The sequence below is a fragment of the Dryobates pubescens genome, chromosome 11 (assembly GCF_014839835.1).
Source record: "Dryobates pubescens isolate bDryPub1 chromosome 11, bDryPub1.pri, whole genome shotgun sequence".
Classification (NCBI taxonomy): domain Eukaryota; kingdom Metazoa; phylum Chordata; class Aves; order Piciformes; family Picidae; genus Dryobates; species Dryobates pubescens.
Genome location: NC_071622.1, coordinates 23269991 through 23291968, shown reverse-complemented (window position 1 = coordinate 23291968; position 21978 = coordinate 23269991). Strand labels below are relative to the sequence as shown.

Below are 21978 nucleotides of genomic sequence, written 5' to 3'. Positions count from 1 at the left end.
CTCACTTCTGTGGAAAGCATCCTGCAGAGGTTCTCAAGTAATAATTACCTGCTAGTCCTTGGACAAATGTCAATTTTACCTGGCATGTTTATTGTTTCATTAAGATCTTGTGAAAGAGATACTCCAAAAATCTGCATGAATCTCATAGGTCAGATGTAGAGAGAACTGAGGAACCAGGCCATACAATTTTAAATACTGGGGGAAAAGAGTCATTTTAGCACTGATTCCTTCATATAGTGCCCTTATATTTGCCTTTTTGACAACACCAGCAGGTAATAGTAGAGGAGATTTGTATCGATGCTACAAGCTTTTATCTGATAAATAGATTGTAAACGGACTGTTTCATGGGGCTTGTTTTCTAATACACCGTATGTAAAACGCATTAGTAAGGTTACATAGGTGAAAGAGAATGTTTCTGGAGAGATAGTATCTAAGACTTTCTACAAAATCATAACTAAGATAGTAAGCCATTAACATTTATTGCTTCTAGTGATAAAAGAATTCATTCATTATTTCTCGTGCCCTCAATGCTTTATGTCCTTAAAAAAAATCTGATACCATAACTAAATGGAGATTTTCTTGTTCCTGTTTCTGCTGTGGAATCTAAGAAGGGCTCTAAAAAGGTGGAATGAAATAAAACTGTTACTGCCATGAGGCTAACTAAGACAATCATTACATCAGGAAAAGTCAGTATAGTTGGAAAGAGAACTTGGTGGTCTGCTGCTTTCCTGCAAGTTGGATCTCTGTTTCCTTTGTTTTGTTAGTCAGTACTGTATTTTTTTAGTGTTGCAAGCTGTTTTCACATCAAGAGGCCGTGTTTTCAAGGAAGATACCCCACCTTGTGCAGTACTACCTTATGAGGGGTGTTTTTCAACATCCTGGAAGTGTACATAGGCATAACATTTCTTATCCTACTGTGTCCCTGTGGAATGCCTGTGAGAGTCACAGAGTAATTTTCAGTGACTGAATTCACCACAAACTTCTCTTGGATGAATGTCTGCAGAGCTGCTCCAATAGGTGGGCATTCAAATGACTTGAGTGTGTTCTTGTAGTTCTGTAGCCTATTTCTCCACATTTGCTGTGTTGTGCTACAAAAAAAGGTGAATGTTTTCTCAGATCTTACTAACTTCTTTACAAAGTCTTGGAGGGTTTTGCAAAACACAGTTTATTTGGTTGAGTACCTTTTAGGACAGTGATACAGAAGTAATCTTCCTGGACCATGTTTGTATGCTTGACATAATTGGCGGGCAAGGTATTTTATGATTCTCAGGCAGCTTTTTTCATACAGCCATGAGGCTGATTCAAAAGCCTCCAATTTAAATTATGAGCGCATTCCCAAAATACAGGGGAATTAAAAGTTCATAAACTTTAAACTGCTTTTATTTCATGTTGCAATGAATTATTCAAAAGTACTTAATGTCCAGTCAAAATGTTATGACTTCAAATGGATCCATTTTACTTGCAAGCAGTGCTTATATGCTTAGTGTGAGCTATGCCTGAGTACCTTGCTGGATGTTTGCCTTCACCTGTGGGCAACTAAGGCAGAGACCTAGCCTTCAGCTTTCTCATCCCTAATATGTTTAATATCTGATAATCACTGTTTAAAATACATTGTATTAAGTGTTATCCAGGATAAAAGATTGTTATAAGGCAGCAGATTTTTCTCCTTGACTGCTAAATAGGCTTTTGGAACTTTGAGGGGCAAGTTAAGCATGCTTATTGTTACAAGTAATATAATGAAAAAGTGACTGTGTACGTCTCTCTGACACCTCACAAGTTCTCTGCCTTCCATCATCACACTTATAGAATAATAGACTTGTAGCATTGTTTCAGTTGGAAAAGACCTCTAAGATCACTGAGTCAAACCATCAGCCTAACCATGTCCTGAAGTGCCATGTTCACATGTTTCTTGAATGCCTGCAGGGACAGTGACTTCACCACCTCTCTGCTCATACTGTTCCAATGCCAGGTCACTCTTTCCATAAAGAAATTTTTCCTAATATCTAATCTCTTCCTCCCCTGGCACAGTTCCAGGCCATTTCCTTTCATTCTATCACCTGATACTAGGGAGGAGAGACCAACCCCCCACCTCACCACAATCTCTTTCAGGTAGTTGTAGAGGCATCTCTGACATCAAATCATGGCCAAGACATCAAACATTTGACTTGTGTAACACACTTAAATATCATCTATCAGCTTTTAAATTGCCTGAGTCTTTTTTTCCCAACAAAGGTGCTCATGACAGGTTCATGGAGAAGGAAACAGAATAATCTGTATAGACTTTTTTTTCCCCCCTCTGTGCACTTTTCAGAGTATTTCCAGGATGATCAGGTGTATTTACAAATTTTACTGTGTTCTCCGATCTCCTACCCCATCTTTGCTCTCCTTGTTTTGCTTTCATGATTCTGTCCTGTGAGAGTTCCTTGTTTCCTACAATTTTCATGTAATAACATTATGCACATATGCATAAATGTTTAGATATCTGTGTTGTTTCAGATCCCCAGCTATGAGAATTGTTAATAATCTGTGACCCTGTTCAAACTTATTTTCATTTAAAGTTCTTTGGACTTGTGCAGGTAGATCACTAAGTGCCTGATTTATGACTGCAAGCTGATTTATGACTTCAGTTAAGTAGACTGCAGGCCAAGTTAAGTATTTTTAGTTTATTCACAAAGAACTTTATACAACTCAATTTCGGTCTCATAAAGCCAAGCAGGTAAAAAATGAAATAATGTGTTTGTGAAGACTGAAGTTGTTCCATGAAAAATTCTCATGGAGAAAGAACCTAGATTTGTTCAACAAGTACCTCAGAATGATAACTAAATCATCATAAGTCCACAATACTGTATGTAGAATTTCATGTGCTGTGATGATTGACCTGATCTGAAATCAGGCTAGAAATAAGGCTAGATGTTAGGAAAAAGTTCTATACAGAAAGAGTGATTGCACATTGGAATGGGCTGCCTGGGGAGGGGGTGGAGTCGCCATCACTGGAGGTTTTCAGGAGGAGACTTGATGGGGTGCTTGGTGCCGTGGGTTAGTTGTTTGGGTGGTGTTGGATTGGTTGATGGGTTGGACGCGGTGATCTTGAAGGTCTCTTCCAACCTGGTTTATTCTATGTATTCTATGTATTCTATGTATTAAGAAAGCACTTCACTGACTAGTGAAACAGCACTGCCAACACATCACATACAAATACTGAAAGAAACCATTTAATTAGCAAAAATAGAAAACCAGAAACAACAACAACAAAAAAGAAACCAAATAATTAACTGGAGATATTTTTATAGCAGATGTTGAAGGAAAAAGAAGAATATTAACATCTGAGATGCCAAATGTAAAATCAATCAGTTTCTTGGCAAATTCATGTGAATAGCCAGTTGCAATTTATATATACTGTGAAGACTTTTGAGGGCCTCCTTCTGTGTGGACCCATGACAGGCTAACAGACTGGACTGGGAAATACAGTTAATAGGTCAGGAACACGTTTAACTAATTTAGGGACACCTAAGCCAATTGGTAACAGCATGCTGAGTGCTTCTTGAAAACACACAGTTTAACAAAACCCGGTGCCAAAATTCCATGGCACTCAAGAGCAAAGCAAGCTGCAAAATACTGGCTCTAGTCCCCATCCTGGGTTCTTTTAGCATGTCATGCCCAAAAGCAGCAGTTTTGGCACTACTCACATCAGCTGGCACACCGTTATACATGGTGATTTGTATGGGCATCTCAGAAAGCCATGTTCAGGGGCATAGAGCAAGACAATGAACAGCGCAACGGGCTGAAGACTGGTGTTCTACATGTGTATCTGTAATGATTGCTCAAAAAAAGCCACCTCTTTTGTCTTTCAGCTGCTGATTCTCTCTTAACTTAATCCTCTACCTCACTTAGTTTCAATTTGGCTGGTGAAGGAGGAAGGGCAGAGCACTTTGGAAACATTTTGCTGGAGATGGGGAATGCCTAGCACAGGCTAACTGCACAAAACCTCTCAAAGCAGTCAGACTCTTGAGGGAATCATCAAAGGGGGAGTTTCTCTGATGTGTAGCAGGATTTATAGGAAGATTTCCAAATCAGGAAGCATTATTGAGCTAAGGAAAATAAAAGAGATAGTCCAGAACCACTGGCAGGTGAAGACACTTAAGAAATATATTTAAATTCTAAATTAATCTGAGATGCACATAAGCCTGTAAAGTAAAATGAGAGTATTGCAAAAGTCCAGATTTGTAATGTATAGCTGGTATGTATTATGAAATGAAGTATTTAATATCTTTATGTTAACTAAGTCAGTAAAAAAAAGTAAATCATAGCACTAGGAAAATTGCAGAAGGTTTTTAGATTCGTTAGATATTTTTTCACTCTGAGGGATGTTTGCTTCTTTCTGTGTTTTTTCTTTTTGAAAGAAAGGAGCATTACAAATTACTCTTTACTACTTAATATTTTAAGTATTCTCCCATTTGGTTAACTTGTTAAAGGCTACTCTTCTTAGAGATGTGAAACCATTTGGGAAGGAGGACATTATTGTGAATTTTTCCAGCTGTAGAGTTATGATATTTTCTCTTTAAAGACAAAATATGCACAGGTATGCTAACCAAATTGTTCCTTTGTTTCTGATCTTGGTAAAAACAGAATAAATGACTTCAGAAGTACATCAAAGGTTTACAGTCCCCTCCTTCTGGGGAAGCAGCAAGAGATTGAAGTTAGTGGGTTTTGCCCAAGAACACATGCCAGTTTTCAACAACCTTATTTTTATGACAGCATAAGAAGCTCCTGACTGAGGGGATTTATAGTGGAAATGTTGGCAGCCTGGTGCTCCTTAGCTAGTACACTACACTGTGTTAAGAAGCACACTGGATACTGGACAGCTTTCTGTGGAAGATGATAAAACATGCAAGGTCTCTGCAGGGGATCTCAGCAGAGCCATTTTTGTTATCCATAATGATGGGGCTCTGGCCTGTGATACTGGTTTTATGCATTATACATGGGAATAGAGATGAAAATACCATTTTGATTTCAATGCATTCTGTAGTATGTATTTACACAGTGCTTACTTAATTATTTATTCCAATAACTGTGTGTCTGGTACAATCTTGTTTATTTCATTTTCTGCCTTCACTGGGAGTACAGATGTGATGCAAATTCTCCAAATTAGGCTGTTGATCACTTGCATGCTGAGCTGCATGCTGGTCATGGGAAGTGCCCTGAATTAAATCTTAGGAATTTAGACTGGTTCCCAGTGAAGAAGTAAACAAACAGCACTAAAATGGCAGAGCGGAAGTTACACCTTCCCACTGTCTGCTTTCCAAACAAGAGACTTTCAGACAGAATTTGCACTTAGTCCTTTCAGTATTATGGAACAGACTGCCCAGAGAGGCTGTGGAGTCTCCTTCTCTGGAGTCCTGGGCACATTCCTGTGCATTTGGGTAAACCTGCTTTAGTAGTAGATTTGGACTAGATCATCCCCAGAGGATCCTTCCAACCCCTGCCATTCTGTGATTCTGTGACTAATTTACATTGTTTTGCCATGTGAAGGATAGTTGACATGTTTCCCAGAATGGCAGCAGAAATGAAGTAGATACAACCATAAATGTTGCTGTATTATATAAGTACTATGTACCTAGTTTGTTTTCTGAATTAAAACTCTGTACTTCTGATGAACTGTAGACCATTTTTTGTTTTGTTATTTAATCTGCATATGTTTTCCTGCAGGGTGAGATCCAGCAGCTGCTGATTATAGCTGACCCCAGAGCTGCATATGATTATTGTGAGCATTACAGCCCTGACTGTGGTTCCCCAGTGCCCAATGCTGCTCAGGCTCAAGATCCTCAAGTTGATGAGGTGAGTAATGAACCATGTATTACTAGATCTATTGCATGTTAGTGGTCATGCTTGATCCAAGTTACCCAAGGAGCATTTTTAGCTAAATGGCACGTGTTGTTCTAGGTATGAAGGTGGTTGGCTGAAGGAAGCTGTCACACTGATATTTGAATAACCAATATGGTCAAATCAATAAAATTATAATTGTTCAAAATCCTTCAAAAATTATAGTAGTATGAGTTAGTTTAGTTGTCCCTATTTGTTGGGCTTTAATGCAATGTGATTTACCGCTCTGATTCTTTTTGTGTTTCCTGTGTGAAGATCTGAAAGGCTTGAATAGGCTAGTGCTTTTCTACTTTGAAATAAGTCTGAAGAGTGGTCAGTCAAATAAACTGATCTAACTGGTCTTTATGGGAAAAAGGTTGTTAGAATCATCTCTTGGTCTCTATAATGAAGAGGAATATATCTAAATATTTTAAATGCTCTAAGTTGGGAGTACTGTCGACTCCCAAGAGTTAACGTGGCTTAGAGAGACTTGCTTTTGGCCACCAGTGATGGCAAAGATGGCTCCTGTCCTTTAGTGTAATGCATGTGGAAAAGGCTTGGAGCTCACAGAAATTAGCTGGGATCAGATTATAAATTCAAAATCTGTTCGAAATGAAGAAAAAGAATACCTGTGCTCAATTATTAGCAATGGCTACTGGTGAATTATTAGAGTGTAATTCAATGTTTCTAAAGGATGTAGAATATGAAAAAAATAGCCCAGGGGATAAATTTCCACCATAATGGTTGATTAGTTAAATCTCTTGCTGTCAAATATTATGTTTATACTATACCAAACATGTTTAACAGTAGCACCAGTTGACAGCACTCATCTGTAGACAAAAACAACCCTACCAAACTTCATCATAACTCTAAAACCTATGTGTACGTATGTCATTATACACTGATCATAGAGAATTCCCATTTATATGTTGAACATCTATTGAAAACAGTCTGTGGGCTCTAAACAAAGAAGGGAGCCATAGAATCTCAGAATAGTTTGTGTTGGAAGGGACCTCCAAAGGTCATCTAGTCCAACTCCCCTGCAGTGAGCAGGAACATCAAATCAAATAATTGGCACTGTTCTCCTTGAGCATCCTGAGTAGAGCTTGTCCATAGCCTAATGCTACTGCCACTGTAATCAGCAAATGTCATTGCAGTCAATGATGTTTTGCAAATATCATTGCAAAATTTCTCTTAGGGGTAGTGGGGCTTTTAATGTGCTTTTCTAAGGCCTGGGGGTTCTTGTCCTATGATAACACAATGAGTTTGTGCAATTATCTATAGAGAAAAAAGTAAAATAAAAGTATTTAATTTGTAATTTAAGATTTTAAAAGGAATTTGAAAATAGTTGAAAAGAGCTAAAATAATAAAAAAATGGGTAACTTACAATTCCATTTGCTTCGGTGTATTGCTTTGAGTGGTGACGGTCATGCTTTCTGAGCTAAGACACAATTTCCTTGTTGCTACCCCTGAGTTTTTGTGAGTAACTTTGTATAAATATTGCCAGTCAAGTCAATGAATCTCTTTAACATGTTGTGTAAAGTCATCTGAAATAATTACATCAGCAATGCTGCCAGTGTGATGAATATGCAGTAGAAGAAATGACCAACTGGAGTGCCCAGAATTGTACAATTATCTGCTAAGCAGTAATAAAGCAGCTTGTTAAAGCAGTCTACTTTATTATCTGCTGAAATGCAGACTGTCAGATCACACAGACAATTCATTTTAAGGAAATAAATGAAACAAGTTTTATTTAGGCACTGGAAGAAGTTCCAGAAGACAACAAAGCTAATTTTTCTGAACTGCTGATTACAAAATTAAATAGGGCATTAAAAGATGCAAATATAATTACCTTGAGGGCTACATTGAGATTTACCTTTTCTTGTTGCATTCTCATTTTACCTTAGCATCAGATTCACATAGTGGTTTGGGTGATGCAGCAGAGAGGGTTTTACTGCCTACTTTTCACATGCAAGGTCCCTTCATCCCTGAATTAAGTGCTCAGGCTACCCTAAATAAAGCTCAGGAAGAATCAAGCATCTCAAAATGGTATTCAGAAAACCATCAAGCTGTGAATAAAGACATAGATCTAGCTAGCCTACAAAGGGAGGACATGGCTTAAATTCTGCCCTTCTCTGCAGGTTTACTTAGTTGTGCTATCCTGATCACCATCTTGTTCAACTACCTAACCAAGGTCAGCCTCCTGCTTCTTCCTCTTCCATCACCTCTCCCTTCTTATAGGAGCTTAGGTAGAGGTGATTTAAGGACTTCAAGATATAATATTTGGACCTGGATGCTGTATTTTGTACCAAAACTGTATTGCCTAGAAGTTGCTTTAAACATTGTGCTGAATCTATGGTTGCTTCTGGAGGAAAAAGAAAGGTCATCTGACTACAGAAAGCATTCAAATTTGAACATGGCAAAGGAGAGAAAGTACTTCCAAGTGGACCAACTCGAAGTATTGGTGAGCACAGCTGTCAGTTCTTAGAAATCTCAAGCAAAGATTCCCTGTGCTTGGTTTACAGCAGGGAAGATGCTGACAGATCTTTTAAGGAGTGTATTCTATCCTGTAATATACTCATTGTCTTACATCAGAAGAGCATTGCCAGAGAGTTCAGAACATTTGTGCAATTTAACAGCTTTTCGATAAGGAGAAGTAATTGGAGAAGAAACTAGCCAAGAACTTTAAAAGATAATTCTGACAGAGTATTAGCATTTTTCAGCCTAGTGTCACAATTGTTTGACTATGTAAAATCTTCCTATGGCCTGCAAACTTTGGAGAGTTTTTGCACAAAGCAGACAGAGTAAGGGGCAAATTGCTGCAAACAAATCAGGAGGAAGCAGGGGAGAGAAAATCAGTAAGAAATGAGAGTTTTCAGTACCAGATTGTTATCTTTCCATCACAGAGTTTTATGGAACAGTGTCTTATTGTTAATAATACGATATCTTTGTGAACCTTGCAGTGTATCTGAATGACTAATACCAGCGGCTCCATATTAAGTCACTGAATCTTAGAATTCAGTGATAGGATAAATTACTATGGAACCACTGGTGCTTGCCATTGATGCTTTGCAGGGCTTGTGAACATAGTGGCAAATCGGCCATTTGGCTGAATAGTGTCTTTGGAAGAAAAGGGGCTTCTATTTTGTTGATTTTATTTAAGATTTATGTTCTATTTTGCTGTTCTTTTCAGAGTTGGCTTTTTTTTATACTGAGCTTTAAGATTAATTTAGCAATCACTGTTTTATACTGAATGAGTAGTTAGGGTTTAAGGATAAATATGAGGATGAAATAATATTCTAAGATTATTATGGTTACTTTTCCTAAGAAAAATACACACCTAACAAATACCTTGAGAATAGTTTGGTCTCTGTCTTTTCCAAATCCTTTCTACTATAAATGAAAACGTATGAAGTTCCATTCCAGTTCAATCACATATGCTTGACCAGCTCACAGAAAACAGAGCAGGGAAAGACTCAGCTAATCTTCATCTTCCTTGATGTTAAGGAGAGTCTTTTCTGAAGTGTCATCATGTCTGGATTTCAAACGAGGTGACCTAAAAGCTAGTTAGCTGACTTAGCAGGTGTTAGAAATAGTACTCTTCCTAGCTGTCTTTGTATAGATATGGAGACTTTTTCTTCAATTACCATATTAAAGAACTTCAAGTGTCTTGTTCTTGGAGGCTGTCTTTGGAAGCTGAATGTTTTGCTCTTATATCCTTGTTTTTATCACTTTTAAGGATGGCGTAAGGACTATCTGGTAGAAGAGGCCAGCCTTTAAATCTTTCAACATACTTTTTGCCATCTACTACCATTTATTTTGCTTACTATCCTTTATCTCATTGAATTTTGTAAGGTGTTAATAGGCCTAGAATGGTTTGAAGTCATCCATGACTCTTTTGCTAGCTAGGAGATTTAGCATAATATTTAATTAATGGAAAAATTGAGCTTATGGCAGTTTTTTTGTTTAGGATTTAAATTGTTAGTTCCTTGAATTTTGGAAAGGTAAAGCAAAAAAATGCAAACATTTATGTCTTGGAATTCTGTGGTAGGTTTTTAGAGTGTGGGTAGCTGAAGAATCCATTTTCAAAGAAAGGCTGTCTTCAGAATATTTAAAGCATTCCGCAGCTGAAATAGGCCTGGCATGCTGCTAATCTTCTGCTTCTAAAATTCATCTGATGAAGAAAACAGTTCATCTCTTTAATTGAAATTGCATGATGATCTGGTAGTGTAATATAATCACTCTGGTAAAGAAAGCATGAAGTCATAGTGGAAAGATTTTGTCCCATCAAGAAGCAGCAGATTTTATTCTTCCTTTAATTTGTAATGAAACAGCCATATGCAGTATTCGTTACACGAAGGGCTGTCCTGTAACTGTCGGTGGTTGTACAAGAAAAGAAAGAAAACTAGCAGAAAATTGCATCTCATTTGAAGTGTGTGTTACCTGATGTCTCTTAGATCACACCTCTTGCTAAGTTCGGGCTATTCTCAAAGTTGATGAGTCAATTTTTTTGATATGCATGGGAAATCACTGGAGAAGTTAAGACAGTTGTATCTGTCCTGCAAATACTATGAACATATGGTGAATTTCACTGCTATTTCCTGTATCCCCATCCCATCATCTGGCAGTAACAGAGTTTAGGGAAACTTTCATAGACAGTTCTTTGAGCAGGAGTGAAGTAATGCTGCACAGCTGTGGTATGTGTATTTTGCACTTAGCTAAGTCTGTACCCAGAGAAGGATCATCAGAATGATCCACGAGCTGAGTGCCCCTTTAAATCTTGTTATAGCTTCTTGATTCTCTGGCTTCGTTCCTCACCAGTAATATCTTCCTTTTGTGCATCATTAACAAAACAAATAATGCTGTCTTCAATTACACTCTTAATCTCTGTCATGCTTGCTTTTATTTCCTGATTTGATTTCTTGCTAGAGTTAGTAGTCTTGACTAATTTTAAAAGTGGCATAAGTTACTTTTTCGATTTCATTAATTTTGAAATTCTAGATGCTTTCTGCTATGTTTTAAAGAATCTTACTTATTCTCTTCCTTTGACTAGCAGTGCAACCATGACAGATTTCTGAGAACTCCCAAGCTTCTGTAAGCTAATAGGAAGGCCTGAGATAGAATAGAATAGAATTAACCAGGTTGGAAGAGACTTCTGAGATTGAGTCCAACCTATTATCCAACACTATCTAATCAACTAAACCATGGCACCAAGCACCCTATCAAGTCTCTTCCTAAATACCTCCAGTGATGGTGACTCCCTGGGCAGCCCATTCCAATGGCCAATAACTCTTTCTATGAAGAACTTCTTCCTAACATCCAGCATATACCTCCCCTGACGCAGCTTGAGACTGTGTCTTCTTGTTCTGGTGCTGGTTGCCTGGGAAAAGAGACCAACCCCCACCTGGCTACAACCTCCCTTCAGGTAGTTGTGGAGAGCAATAAGGTCTCCCCTGAGCCTCATCTTCTCCAGGCTAAGCAAGCCCAGCTCCCTCAGCCTCTCACTCCTAGGGCTTGTGCTCCAAACCCCTCACCAGCTTTGTTGCCCTTCTCTGGATACATTCCAGCAAGTCAACATCTTTCCTAAACTGAGGGATGATAGCATGGCTTTTGCACTCAGAAATGGTAGCATCCAAACGTGAAAGCACTTTTCTCAAGGTTTGTTGAGGCCTCAAATTGAGTGGGTTACCTCACTATCTCTAGTTGTCTGATAAAGGTGACCTTGTAGCTGTGTAGCTTCAGGAAAAAAAAGAGCTATGTGCCATGTACCCAATCTTGACTGTTACTGGCAGGGTAAATGTGACTTACCAGCTTCACTGAAGGTGAATGAAGTCTCATTATTCACTCCCATTAAATCTGTTCCTGGTGTTTCAAAATGTAGTCCTTATTTAACTGGCCAGTCCTTCACCAGTCTTTTGTCTTCTCTTAAAAAGTGGAAATAGTCTTTATCAGGTTGAGTTGATGTATGTTTCTAAAGTACAACTTTGCAACAGTTAGGGGTTTAGAGATGCATTCCTGCATCTGGACTGTGCCTCAGGCAGTACACTAGGAAGCTTTTGCATCTATTTTTCACTCATTCTAACAGGACATGGGGCAATACAGTACAAAACAAGTTCTCTCTGTCTGTTGACTAGTGTGAAAAACTAGGTTTGATGGGTTTTATTTCTGTCTGGAAATGTCTGGAAAGGAAGAATTGCTAAGGATTGGTCTTGTCCTGCCTTGTGCTGTGACTATGACATACTGCCAATTAGAAACTACCTGACTATAGCTTCAGCATGGTGGCCGCAGGTCCTACCTTGTAAGTTCAGAAACTTCCTTAATACCCCTCTGATACTGTGCTCTTAAGATGAAGTCGTTCATGGACACTATTTTCACTTGCTTGGCAGTAATCTGATTCCAGCATGGAAAGTGGCATTCCCCACTTCTCGTCTATTCCTTCTTGTATGCCATTGCAAGCCAAGTGTGCCCCTGTACTTGTGGGGATATTTTGCATGTGTCAAAAAGTTTCATTTCCTTTAATGGAAAAGAACAAAGAACAATAACCAAAACTAAAGTATTTTTTGGTGTAATCATGCATGATGCAACAGATACATACTCATGCTTTTTTGTACGACTGTTTTCTAGTTCTCATTCACAAATGTCTGGCTCAACTATTCCTCTGGCAGACCTTAGCATAAATATAAATTTATTCACCAGTTTCTTTTTTTAATACTAACATACTTGGCACAGACATTTTTTCCTTTCTTTTTTAAAGTTTTTTTTCCAGTCAACATTTCTGTTTAGTTTATGGCCTCTGAAGAACTTTTTGTAGCACGCTGTTGTAGTTTTATTAGTTACATAGTTGGCACAATTCAGCACAGCCATTTAGTTTACCTTGAGGGAAGCCATAGTACTGAGCTTTAAAAAGCATCACAGACTGAACATTTTAATTGTTAATTGATCAAAATTAATGCTGGAATGAATGTTTCCAGTCTCAAAATAGGTCTACAGTTCTTACTAAAAAAGAACCTATGTGTCTGGAAGTTATTAAAATAAACTCCTAACAGCATATTTAAATTGAAATCCAGCTAATGAAACAGTAGTTCTCTCCAAAATGTTCCTTCACTAATCCCTTAAGATACTGGATAATATTTCACATGGGTAGTCTCTATGGTTCCAATACCTATAAAAATTACATAGCAGAGTGTTTGATTGATGTTGTTTGGCTGGAGAAGCATTTGAAAATATGTAATGGGCTGTCACTGCTAGGGTGGAAGGACTGAATTTGAAGAACTATATTTCTCTAAAGACGTCTTTTCTTACTTGTGGATCACCCTGGCTTGCATAGAAGACAAGTGGATCAGATTTTATGCATTTGTACACATTTTTATAGTTCCCAAAGAAATACAGCAATTGCAATGCTGTTCTCTATTTCAGAAGGGCTGGATTTGTCCATGTTGCTCTTTCTTTTCTTTACTTCCTTTATGTGACTGCTTCTGCTCCCCTAGAGAAGTGTCACTGCTTTCTTTTTTGAGTGTCAGTGACCTATTTCATCAGAAACAAGTTGTATTAAATTGCATTTGCAGAAGTGTACAAGCCAGAAAACACGTTTTTATACATTTACACATCTGTGAAAATCTATCATCATTGCCCAAGGCTCTTGAAAAATCTCACTTACATGTCAAAGATGTTTCATTGACTTCACTGGGTTTAGAACTGAATCTTAATTTGCTAATCAGGGATTGAATAATCCCTTATTACTTACCAGATTTAAGTCTAAAATGCTGATTGTTCTGAAAAGTATAAATAGATTAAACTTACTTCTGTAATGCCAGTGATACCCCTCATACAATCAAAGCATTGCTTCCATTATATACCAGGCAGATACAAAGTGCAAATGTATTTCCCAGGGAGGATGTTGTCCACCCAAAATGTTTTAATTGGAAGCTCTCTTATTAATGCACAATATCACAGAATGTGGTTGTGGACAATTACAAAACGTATGTTGCATTGTTTCCATGTTTGTAAAATCTCATGACTAACCAAGTTATGTATGCATGGGTGTAGAACTCAAACAAAATACATCTGACTTCTTACCCCTGTGTCTTCTCTTTAAGAAAAGCTGTTGGTTATAGCAGGATTGTGAGGTGTCATGAGTGAAGTAACAGAAACCCACTTGAAGGGACTTTTAAGCAATTAAGGCTTTTCAGTGCTAGTTTCATGCTTCATAAGGATATCAACCTCTCCATATTTTCTGCACACCAAAATCATAAGTACAGGAATTCTATCGAAAGGCTTTTTCAGATAAAACCGTTAAAACAGTAGTTTAGTCACTTGTTAGAATATCCTTTGGAATATGGAAATCTGCTTTCATCTCTAAAAAGTTAATCTCTTTCTGATGATGATGAAATTGAGGACTTCTATGAATCCTCAGAGTCATTTGGCAATGTAATGTACAAACCCTCTCAGCAATCTAGTGAAACAGATGTCTTCATTTTACAGACAGTGATGCTGACTTGTAACAGGAGAGATTTCAGAAGTGTCTGTCTCACATGAGGCATATTAGACTGTTTCTTCCTAAACAAAGGAAGCAGTCACTTGGGCAGATTCTGGCTGCTATTTCACCTCCCTTTGGTTCCCTGGGAATATAAAGAGAATTGGTAGCAGCCATGAAACTGCTTTATTTACAGGACCAACCAGTTCCTGTAGCTTCAAGCATGACAAGAGTGGCGAGATAGTTTACAGATATCCTTGCTTGTCAGCTAAGATGAGCAGTATTTGGTGCACATAATATTTTGACCAATATCTTCATGGCATAGTCAAGGTGACAGCTCAGGACTTCCTGTTAGCCTGGATTGTGTTCACAACATTAAACAGGGCGATTCTGAGCCCCTTTTTTCTCGTGAAAGTTTTGTGGGCCAGATTGTCATTTGATACTAGTTATTATAGATATAGAGCTATTGGGCAATGTACAGCAGCTAAGGATCTGACCTTTCAATGAAATTATACTAGTGATGAGTTTGCTCAAGCAATGTGCAGCATGGAGCTGCCCTGGTTTTGAGAACTCTCCAGCAAACAAGAGGAGGATGGCCATGGTTATTTGTGAGCTGTGGCCTCTCCTGTATCTGGAATTATTAACCCTATACATCTCAGATATTGGCATTTCTCTACTCTCCTGGTCACCTGGAAAAAAACACAGGTAGGAGAGTGTAGGTAAAAAGAGGCATTATTTGCAATTTAAACATCAAATAAATATATGCTTTCATGAAGATCAGTTGGTGCTCCCAGTAATCTAAATGGTAGTTGATTCTTCTGTGCAATCCAGTAAAAGAGAGGTTTTTTCCTGGCACTTCTGCTTGATTTTTTAAAATTAATTTTATATTGTGCTTTGGAAGAAATTAGAAATTGAGGGGGTTCCCCCCAAATGAATAACTCTATTGAATAAATTGTTCATACTACCTTGATTTTTTTATGCTTTACTTCTAAGTGTAGGTTAGGATGCTTTCCAGTATTGTTAATCCAGTTTGCTGCTACTAACATGGAAATGCCTGATATTTTTCCATTTGCAATGTAGTACACACCAGAAGATTTTATCGAATATGACTATGAGTATGGGGATGCAGATTATAAAGAAACTGATTCTGTAACAGAGGGACCCCCACTGTTTGAAGAGACAGTAGCACAAACAGAGGTAACAGAGTCTGATCTGTTTGTTGTGTGGTGTCCAGCTGTCCCCTGCCACATGGTTTGTCAGTTTGTGTCTCCTATACATAAGCTTAATGTTTTCCTTTTGCTCATTTCTTTACTCTGTAGCTGTAACACTTACTGTCTGTCAGAGATGGAAGGTCCACGGCTGACAGAATTCATCTCATGTTTGGTTACCCTTCTTTCATTCGTGTGTTTTCAATTCTCTTTTCATTTTATTTATGTTTTCCCATTCCATCTTTCATAACGTTTGCAGAAAAAGAAAGCCATGGTCAAAAAGAAGAAGAGGACAGTGGCCACTGTCTCAAAGGACAAACTCCAAAAGGCCACAACAAAAAAATCTGAAAAATATGCATCCAAGAAGAAGAAAACTTATCAAGCAACAGCAAAAGCCAAACTAGGGGTAAAGGTAGCCAAGAAATAATCAAGATCTTTACCAGGCCAAGACTGGAAGATCTCTGATAATAAGAAAAAAATATACCTAACCCCACTAGATGAAAACATCTGGCTAATACCATAACCTCCATAAAAGTGATACCTCTGGAATTTTTCATACAGAATGTTATTTAATCATGTACTTTTTTCTTTTCTACTAGGCAAATGTTGTCGATGGATTTCAAGAGTATAGCATAGCTGAAAGTGACTATGGGCCCCAGACAGAAGCTCCTTCCAGAACTACTGAAGCAAATGAGGTAATAAGGACTCTTGAGAAAATGATAGGCAAAAATACTTGCCTACCGAGTGCCAATGGTTAAAAAGCACAACACATTTTGAGAACACACATTTCTGTCTGTGTGTAGATAGGTATATACTATAACAGCAGTTCGTGCAGTTTTACATTTTCTCAGCCAATATTAGAACTTACTGTTTTCTTGGGCAGAACTCCTGTGAATTCTGCAGACAGCTGCTGCATCTTTGGAGTGCAGAGAATTGCTGAATCTGGACTGTAGAATTGATGATTCTGGAAGTCTTTCCATGATATATGCTGTGGGAATGCAAGATTATTGCATTCAGTGTGGAAGTGAATGGAGCTATGTCTAGTCTAAACTAGGTTAAATACTAGACATAGTCCTCCTGATCTTATTTTTCTTGTTAATCTTAAGATGCAGCATAAAACAAGCCTAACAAAAGATGGGGAATGGCTGCAGCAGAATATTTAAGTTGAGTCAGAAGCCATCGGTTCCTTTTAAGAGTTTGTCAGCTAACAAAACTAAATGATTTGCTTTTCACTGAGGCTCAACTTAGATGAAATTTATTTTGAATTGCCAAATACAATGATTATTTTGACATATTTAGAGACCATGTTATCAGAAAGCCACAATAACAGGTCTAAGCATTATTTTAAGAGTGCTACAGCTAAGCCAGTGTTGATTAATATGCCTGCATATTAATGAATGCTAATTCTTACAAAATGATGACTGATTAAAAGAAATACTCTTTTCATTTTTCTTTTACATTCTCCTTTCAAAATGAAGATATGTTGCTTAAAAGATGTACAAAACTAACCCTCTCCCTTCTCTGAGCATTTGAAAAGTGAAAAAGAAGAGAGTTCCCATTTATTGGGGAATTTTGGTTAGGTTTTTGGCTGAGTTTTTAGTTTTTTGGTTGGTTGATTTGTTTTAGTTTAGGTTTTTGTGGGGGTTGGTTGGTTTTGGTTATGTTTTGGTTTTGTTACTCCTATGTATATTGGAAGGTAAAGGTGATTTAAGGTATATTTTACTCATTCCATTGTAGTGTTCTTGTGTTACATCTCATGTTTACTTCTCACAAGTTGATTGACAGAAGCATGTTTAAATCATTCTGCTTTTTGGGCAATGAGAGGCTAGTTTGAAGTAGTAGGGTTGTAACAAGAGAGGTCCAGAGTGCTAAATGCTCTCCTTAAGGAGAGCCCTCTGCTTAAGGGCAAAATTTGGCTTAGAACTGGTTCAGATCTGCATTTAGTTTATCTGTCAGGCAAAGCCATAGTGCTGTAGGTAATGGAATTAGGCAACTGTTAAGTCAGAACCTGACCTTCTATTTTAATTGCAATATAATTAGATATCATGATTAGATCAAGGTATCTTGATTAACTCCTTCATATTTTTTTTTTAAGATCATACTAGTTCCACTTGTCTAGCAACTCATATTAGCAGTACTTGATTTCTTCAAAATCATCCTTTCAAGAAACCTCTGTAACAGAATACAGCAACCTCTCTCCCCCCACCCCCCCCAAATGGTTTTGTACATCTCAAATATAGCATTCTTGTAAAGTGCTTTGGTGCTTGTATGGTGATTGCTTCATTTGACAGTTAACATACCTGAAGATGAAACTGAGTTTAGCAGGTAGAATTTGACAAGGAAAAGAAAAAGTGTGTAAATTGGCATGACACACATGAACCATGACTTAAAGTGATAAATGTGCTGAAAAATCGTTAGTAAAAGTTGAAACATTTAGTTCAGCATTGTTTTTTATAGACTCAAAATCACAAGGAAGGCTGAGCTTAACTAAAATGCTGCTTTCCCTTCCTGTATGATGTTAGAGTAAAAACATCTGAATTTATCACGGTTCATTCATGAATACTTGCAAGCATGAAAGCAAGCAGGCATATCTAGCTGTGTTGGTCACTAAAGGAACATTGAGCAAGCAGTGCACTTAGCTTCCTGGATACTGAATTCAAAAGGTTATAAAATTAATCTGAAAGGTGTATGAAAGCATTACTTCTTTGTACTGCTTATACAAAGACCTTTTAATTACTCTGAAAGACTTCCAGTCCTTCAGACTCTAATTAAAAGACAATGTGCTGTAGTTGTACTGCTCTTTCTTCTGTTGACAAGTCATCATGGTGGATCAGCATATGCTTACGTTGCTTTACTAACAATAACACACATATTCCTCCTGTTCCCAAATCTTTGCTACTGGTACGAATAGCAAAATCCTGTTGAAGAAGTGTTTGCTGAAGAATACATAACTGGAGAGGATTATGATAAAAAAACTGAGGAGACTGAATATGGAAGCAGAGGAGTAGACATCAGTGAATCTGATCTGCTGGTAGATGGAGATTTAGGCGAATATGATTTTTATGAATATAAAGAATATGAAGAGAAGCCAACTGATACCACTAATGAGGAGTTTGGTCCAGGTGTTCCTGCAGAGACCGATTTCACAGAAACCAGCGTAAGTTGACTGGGGACATAATGCAGACTAAGTGAATTTAGCCATCCTGTTGCGTAGTCCCTGATCCAAAGCCGCTTGTACAGATTAAGCGTATTCTCACTTTTGATAGGCTTTGCACAGAGCCCATCCTTTTGTTTTAGTAATTCTGAACTTTTAGTTAAATGTAAAGGGTTTTGTCTCTTGGGGGAGGAAGTAAGAGAGGGTTGAAGATGGGAGGGAAAAGAAGGAAGAGGTGGAAATCCAAAAATGAAGAGTTTTAAAATTCTTTCTTAACTAGAGCTAAAGCTGGAAAGAATGTTAAGTTGTAATGCAGGTGCAAGCACTGTAATTAATATTTTTACATGATTCCCCTAAGAAGTTAAAATGCATGTAAGTGGTAAGATTGTCTTCTCCTACTTCATGAGTAGGAAAGTGAAAGTCTGAACCCTGTCATAAAAATAAGCTTAGTCAATGGTGACAGGTTTATGACCTTGCAGGAGTGATCTAATGGCTCAGTATACATAAAGGAAGATGGGATGGTGTGGTGGGTCCTGTGAATCATGCTTTATTTTGTGTGTTTTATAGCTCGCTCTTTCCCTCTGACTTGATCAAAGTCTTAACAGCAAGGCTTTAGTTTTCCTTTAGTTGTGCCAGGATCCTCATTTACCACTTTACTAGGCTATGGAAGCTGCAAAAAAACCCAAACTAATGTGACTAAGACTGAAAGCTAAATTAATTCCCACTTGGATTTTTAATTTTAAATGCCCTGAATATAGTAGGAATAGAGAATTTTGTTTACAGCATTTGCTCAGTCTTTATTTGTTCCTCACAGACTCAATCTTCAGTTTAAAAAGTATCCGATAAATGACAGCAAGTTTTGTGATGTTCCTTTCTCTGCCAACTTTGAAACCCATACTTCTCTATTTAATTTCTCACTCTCTTTTTAAACCCTTTTGGGGTCATTGTATTTTTTTAATGATCCTTATCAATGCAATGTGATACAAGGTGACTTTTTTCCTTCTAGCCCTGGTAGGGACACTGTGGCAGAATGACACAGAAAATGTCAGATTATCTGCAAAGCAAAGAGCCTATAAGGCACCGTTTGTGCATGCATTAATCAAATGACAGTGTAGACTCTATCACCTGGTGTAAATTTCAACCTAAAACACCTTGGTACAATACTGAAGGAGTCAGGAAGCTTAAAATGGAACCCAGGCACTGACTTGTACCAGCTTTATTTCAATTCTCCTCTGCTGAACCAGCGAGGTTATATTATTTTCCTGTGACATATGGATGTATTTGGAACAAGTGAAGCTCAACTTTTGATAAAAAAGACAATATGAAACCTCCTCGGTACCTAGAAATTTTCGAAAAGGGATGGATATTTCCAAAGACATCAATTTTTATGACCACTTAACTCCTTTCTCATTTATTTCATCAAATCACAGACTTTTCTCAGACTAATTTAAATGGTGTGGATGTCTAATAGATCAAAAAAGGAGCTTGAAAGGCACTGTCTATATGGGACAAAGGGATCTTTCTTTCCAGCTTACTTTAGGCTAGCTTAACTAAGGAAGCCATGAAGAATCATTGTTAATTGCCCAGAATATGTCCATTCAAATAAGAAAAGAAGCAACTTTGTGACTTAGATACGGAAGTCCAAAGTCCTAATGCAAATTATGGGATGCAACCTACTGAAAAACTACAAGTTGATAATATTAAATAATTAGAAAAATCTGCATGCGATTTCTGCATTTTCCATTTCTGATTGATATGATTTGTGCCTGCTGATGTATTTTTCACATCACCAATCAATTCCAGCTTTAGCTTTCAGTTACAGGTTGCTGCAGTTCTTTATTGTACCAGATCTTTAAACCTTCTACTTACTCTCCTTTTTGGGGCTGTTTTTACTGCCCAGGTGACTGGACATGGGGCTTATGGAGAAAAAGGCCAAAAGGGAGAACCAGCTGTGATTGAACCTGTAAGTATATATGTGGGTGAGTTTTTCTGCAGCGCTATGTATGTACACTGCTGAAACATCATTGTCAAACCGTATTGTTCATCATAGGATGACTGTAAGATTATCCATGCTCTCTGAAACAACCACCTGCAGTGTGGATGGTATAAAGTGAGGACAGTAGCCTGTTCAGCCTTCACTTACGGTTACACAAAGGACAAACCACATGCTCCTTAAAACAAGGGCAATTGTTTTGAGAAGAGGAAAACAGAGCATAGGTCTGCTCTTCAGGCCAACTACTGCTAGGACAGCACTGCAGAGAGAGCTTCCAGATTAGGCACAGGTAACTTTCATTACACCTTTCAGCAAGGGCAAGGAAGTCCCTCTGAGAGGTTAAATAAAAGCTTCCATGTTTGACCTTTGCTAATGCAATCAAACTGCTACAAGTTTAATTAAATGATTCAGAGCTCACAACTTGGTCATAATGGATCATCAGCTTACAAAATTTTTCTCATCTTTAAATAGCAGTACAGTTACTTAAGTGGCTTTTACAGCAGGACAAAGTTATACCCTAGCGTCATGTTTGATAGAAATTAAAATATAACAATTTTTTAAAAAATCAATTATACAAAAGTAATAATATTATAATATCTGGCAGAAGTTGAATGACAGTGTGGTTTACTCTTTTAGAATTTTCAAGGACTGCTTTCAAATATATATTGAACCCAAACAGAATTGAAAGTTTAATCAAGGGGGTAAAAATGAGCTTAGGTAAAGCCTGATAAAATGCCATGATGTGTTATTGTTACCTAAATGTGAAAGGTCTGGGTTCTGTGATCCAAAAGCTCCCTTGTAATTTTGTATTCATATCCCAGGATTAGCATTTGGCTAAGTTGCTGTTCACCAAAATTAATGAATGTGTTACAAGTTAAGATTGTGACCTCTCAGTCATGATCTGTGGAGAAGCTCAGGAATGTGTTAGCTCATGAAATGCATGCCTTCTTTAAACCATTGCAAAATAGATTTAGTTTGCATCCGTGGTACTAAAGAGATATTCACTGCTCATCTTTAGCATTGTTCACTACAGCTAACTTCAGGCTTCCTTGTCCAATCCTCCTTCCCATAGAAAGCCTAGTACAAGTGAGGCCTTACTATGATCTAAAATAGGGACTAGCATCTACACTGAAAAAAAAGGGTCTAGGGGGTGCTGTAAGATCCACAACATAGAAAAAGCCAGAGTTGCACACTTCAGTTTCTTTAAATAAGTTATTTTCAATGGAGTACTGCGAGATCCCTTCAGTCTCAAAGTCTTTCTCCTTTTAAAAACCCACACCATTCCCATTCC

At 37.7% G+C, this 21978-nt stretch overlaps 1 protein-coding gene across 2 annotated transcripts in view; it reads left to right on the top strand.

The window, feature by feature from the left end:
* Positions 1-21978, top strand: part of COL11A1 (collagen type XI alpha 1 chain) — a 129337-nt gene that overhangs the window by 25337 nt on the left and 82022 nt on the right. The window contains exons 5-9 of one of the 2 annotated variants that reach the window (XM_054165093.1): positions 5707-5835; positions 15413-15529; positions 16140-16235; positions 18452-18697; positions 20595-20657. In XM_054165093.1, the coding sequence (XP_054021068.1) occupies positions 5707-5835; positions 15413-15529; positions 16140-16235; positions 18452-18697; positions 20595-20657 (651 nt within the window). The remainder of the gene's footprint in view (positions 1-5706; positions 5836-15412; positions 15530-16139; positions 16236-18451; positions 18698-20594; positions 20658-21978) is intronic. The other variant, XM_054165094.1, reaches the window with a different exon arrangement.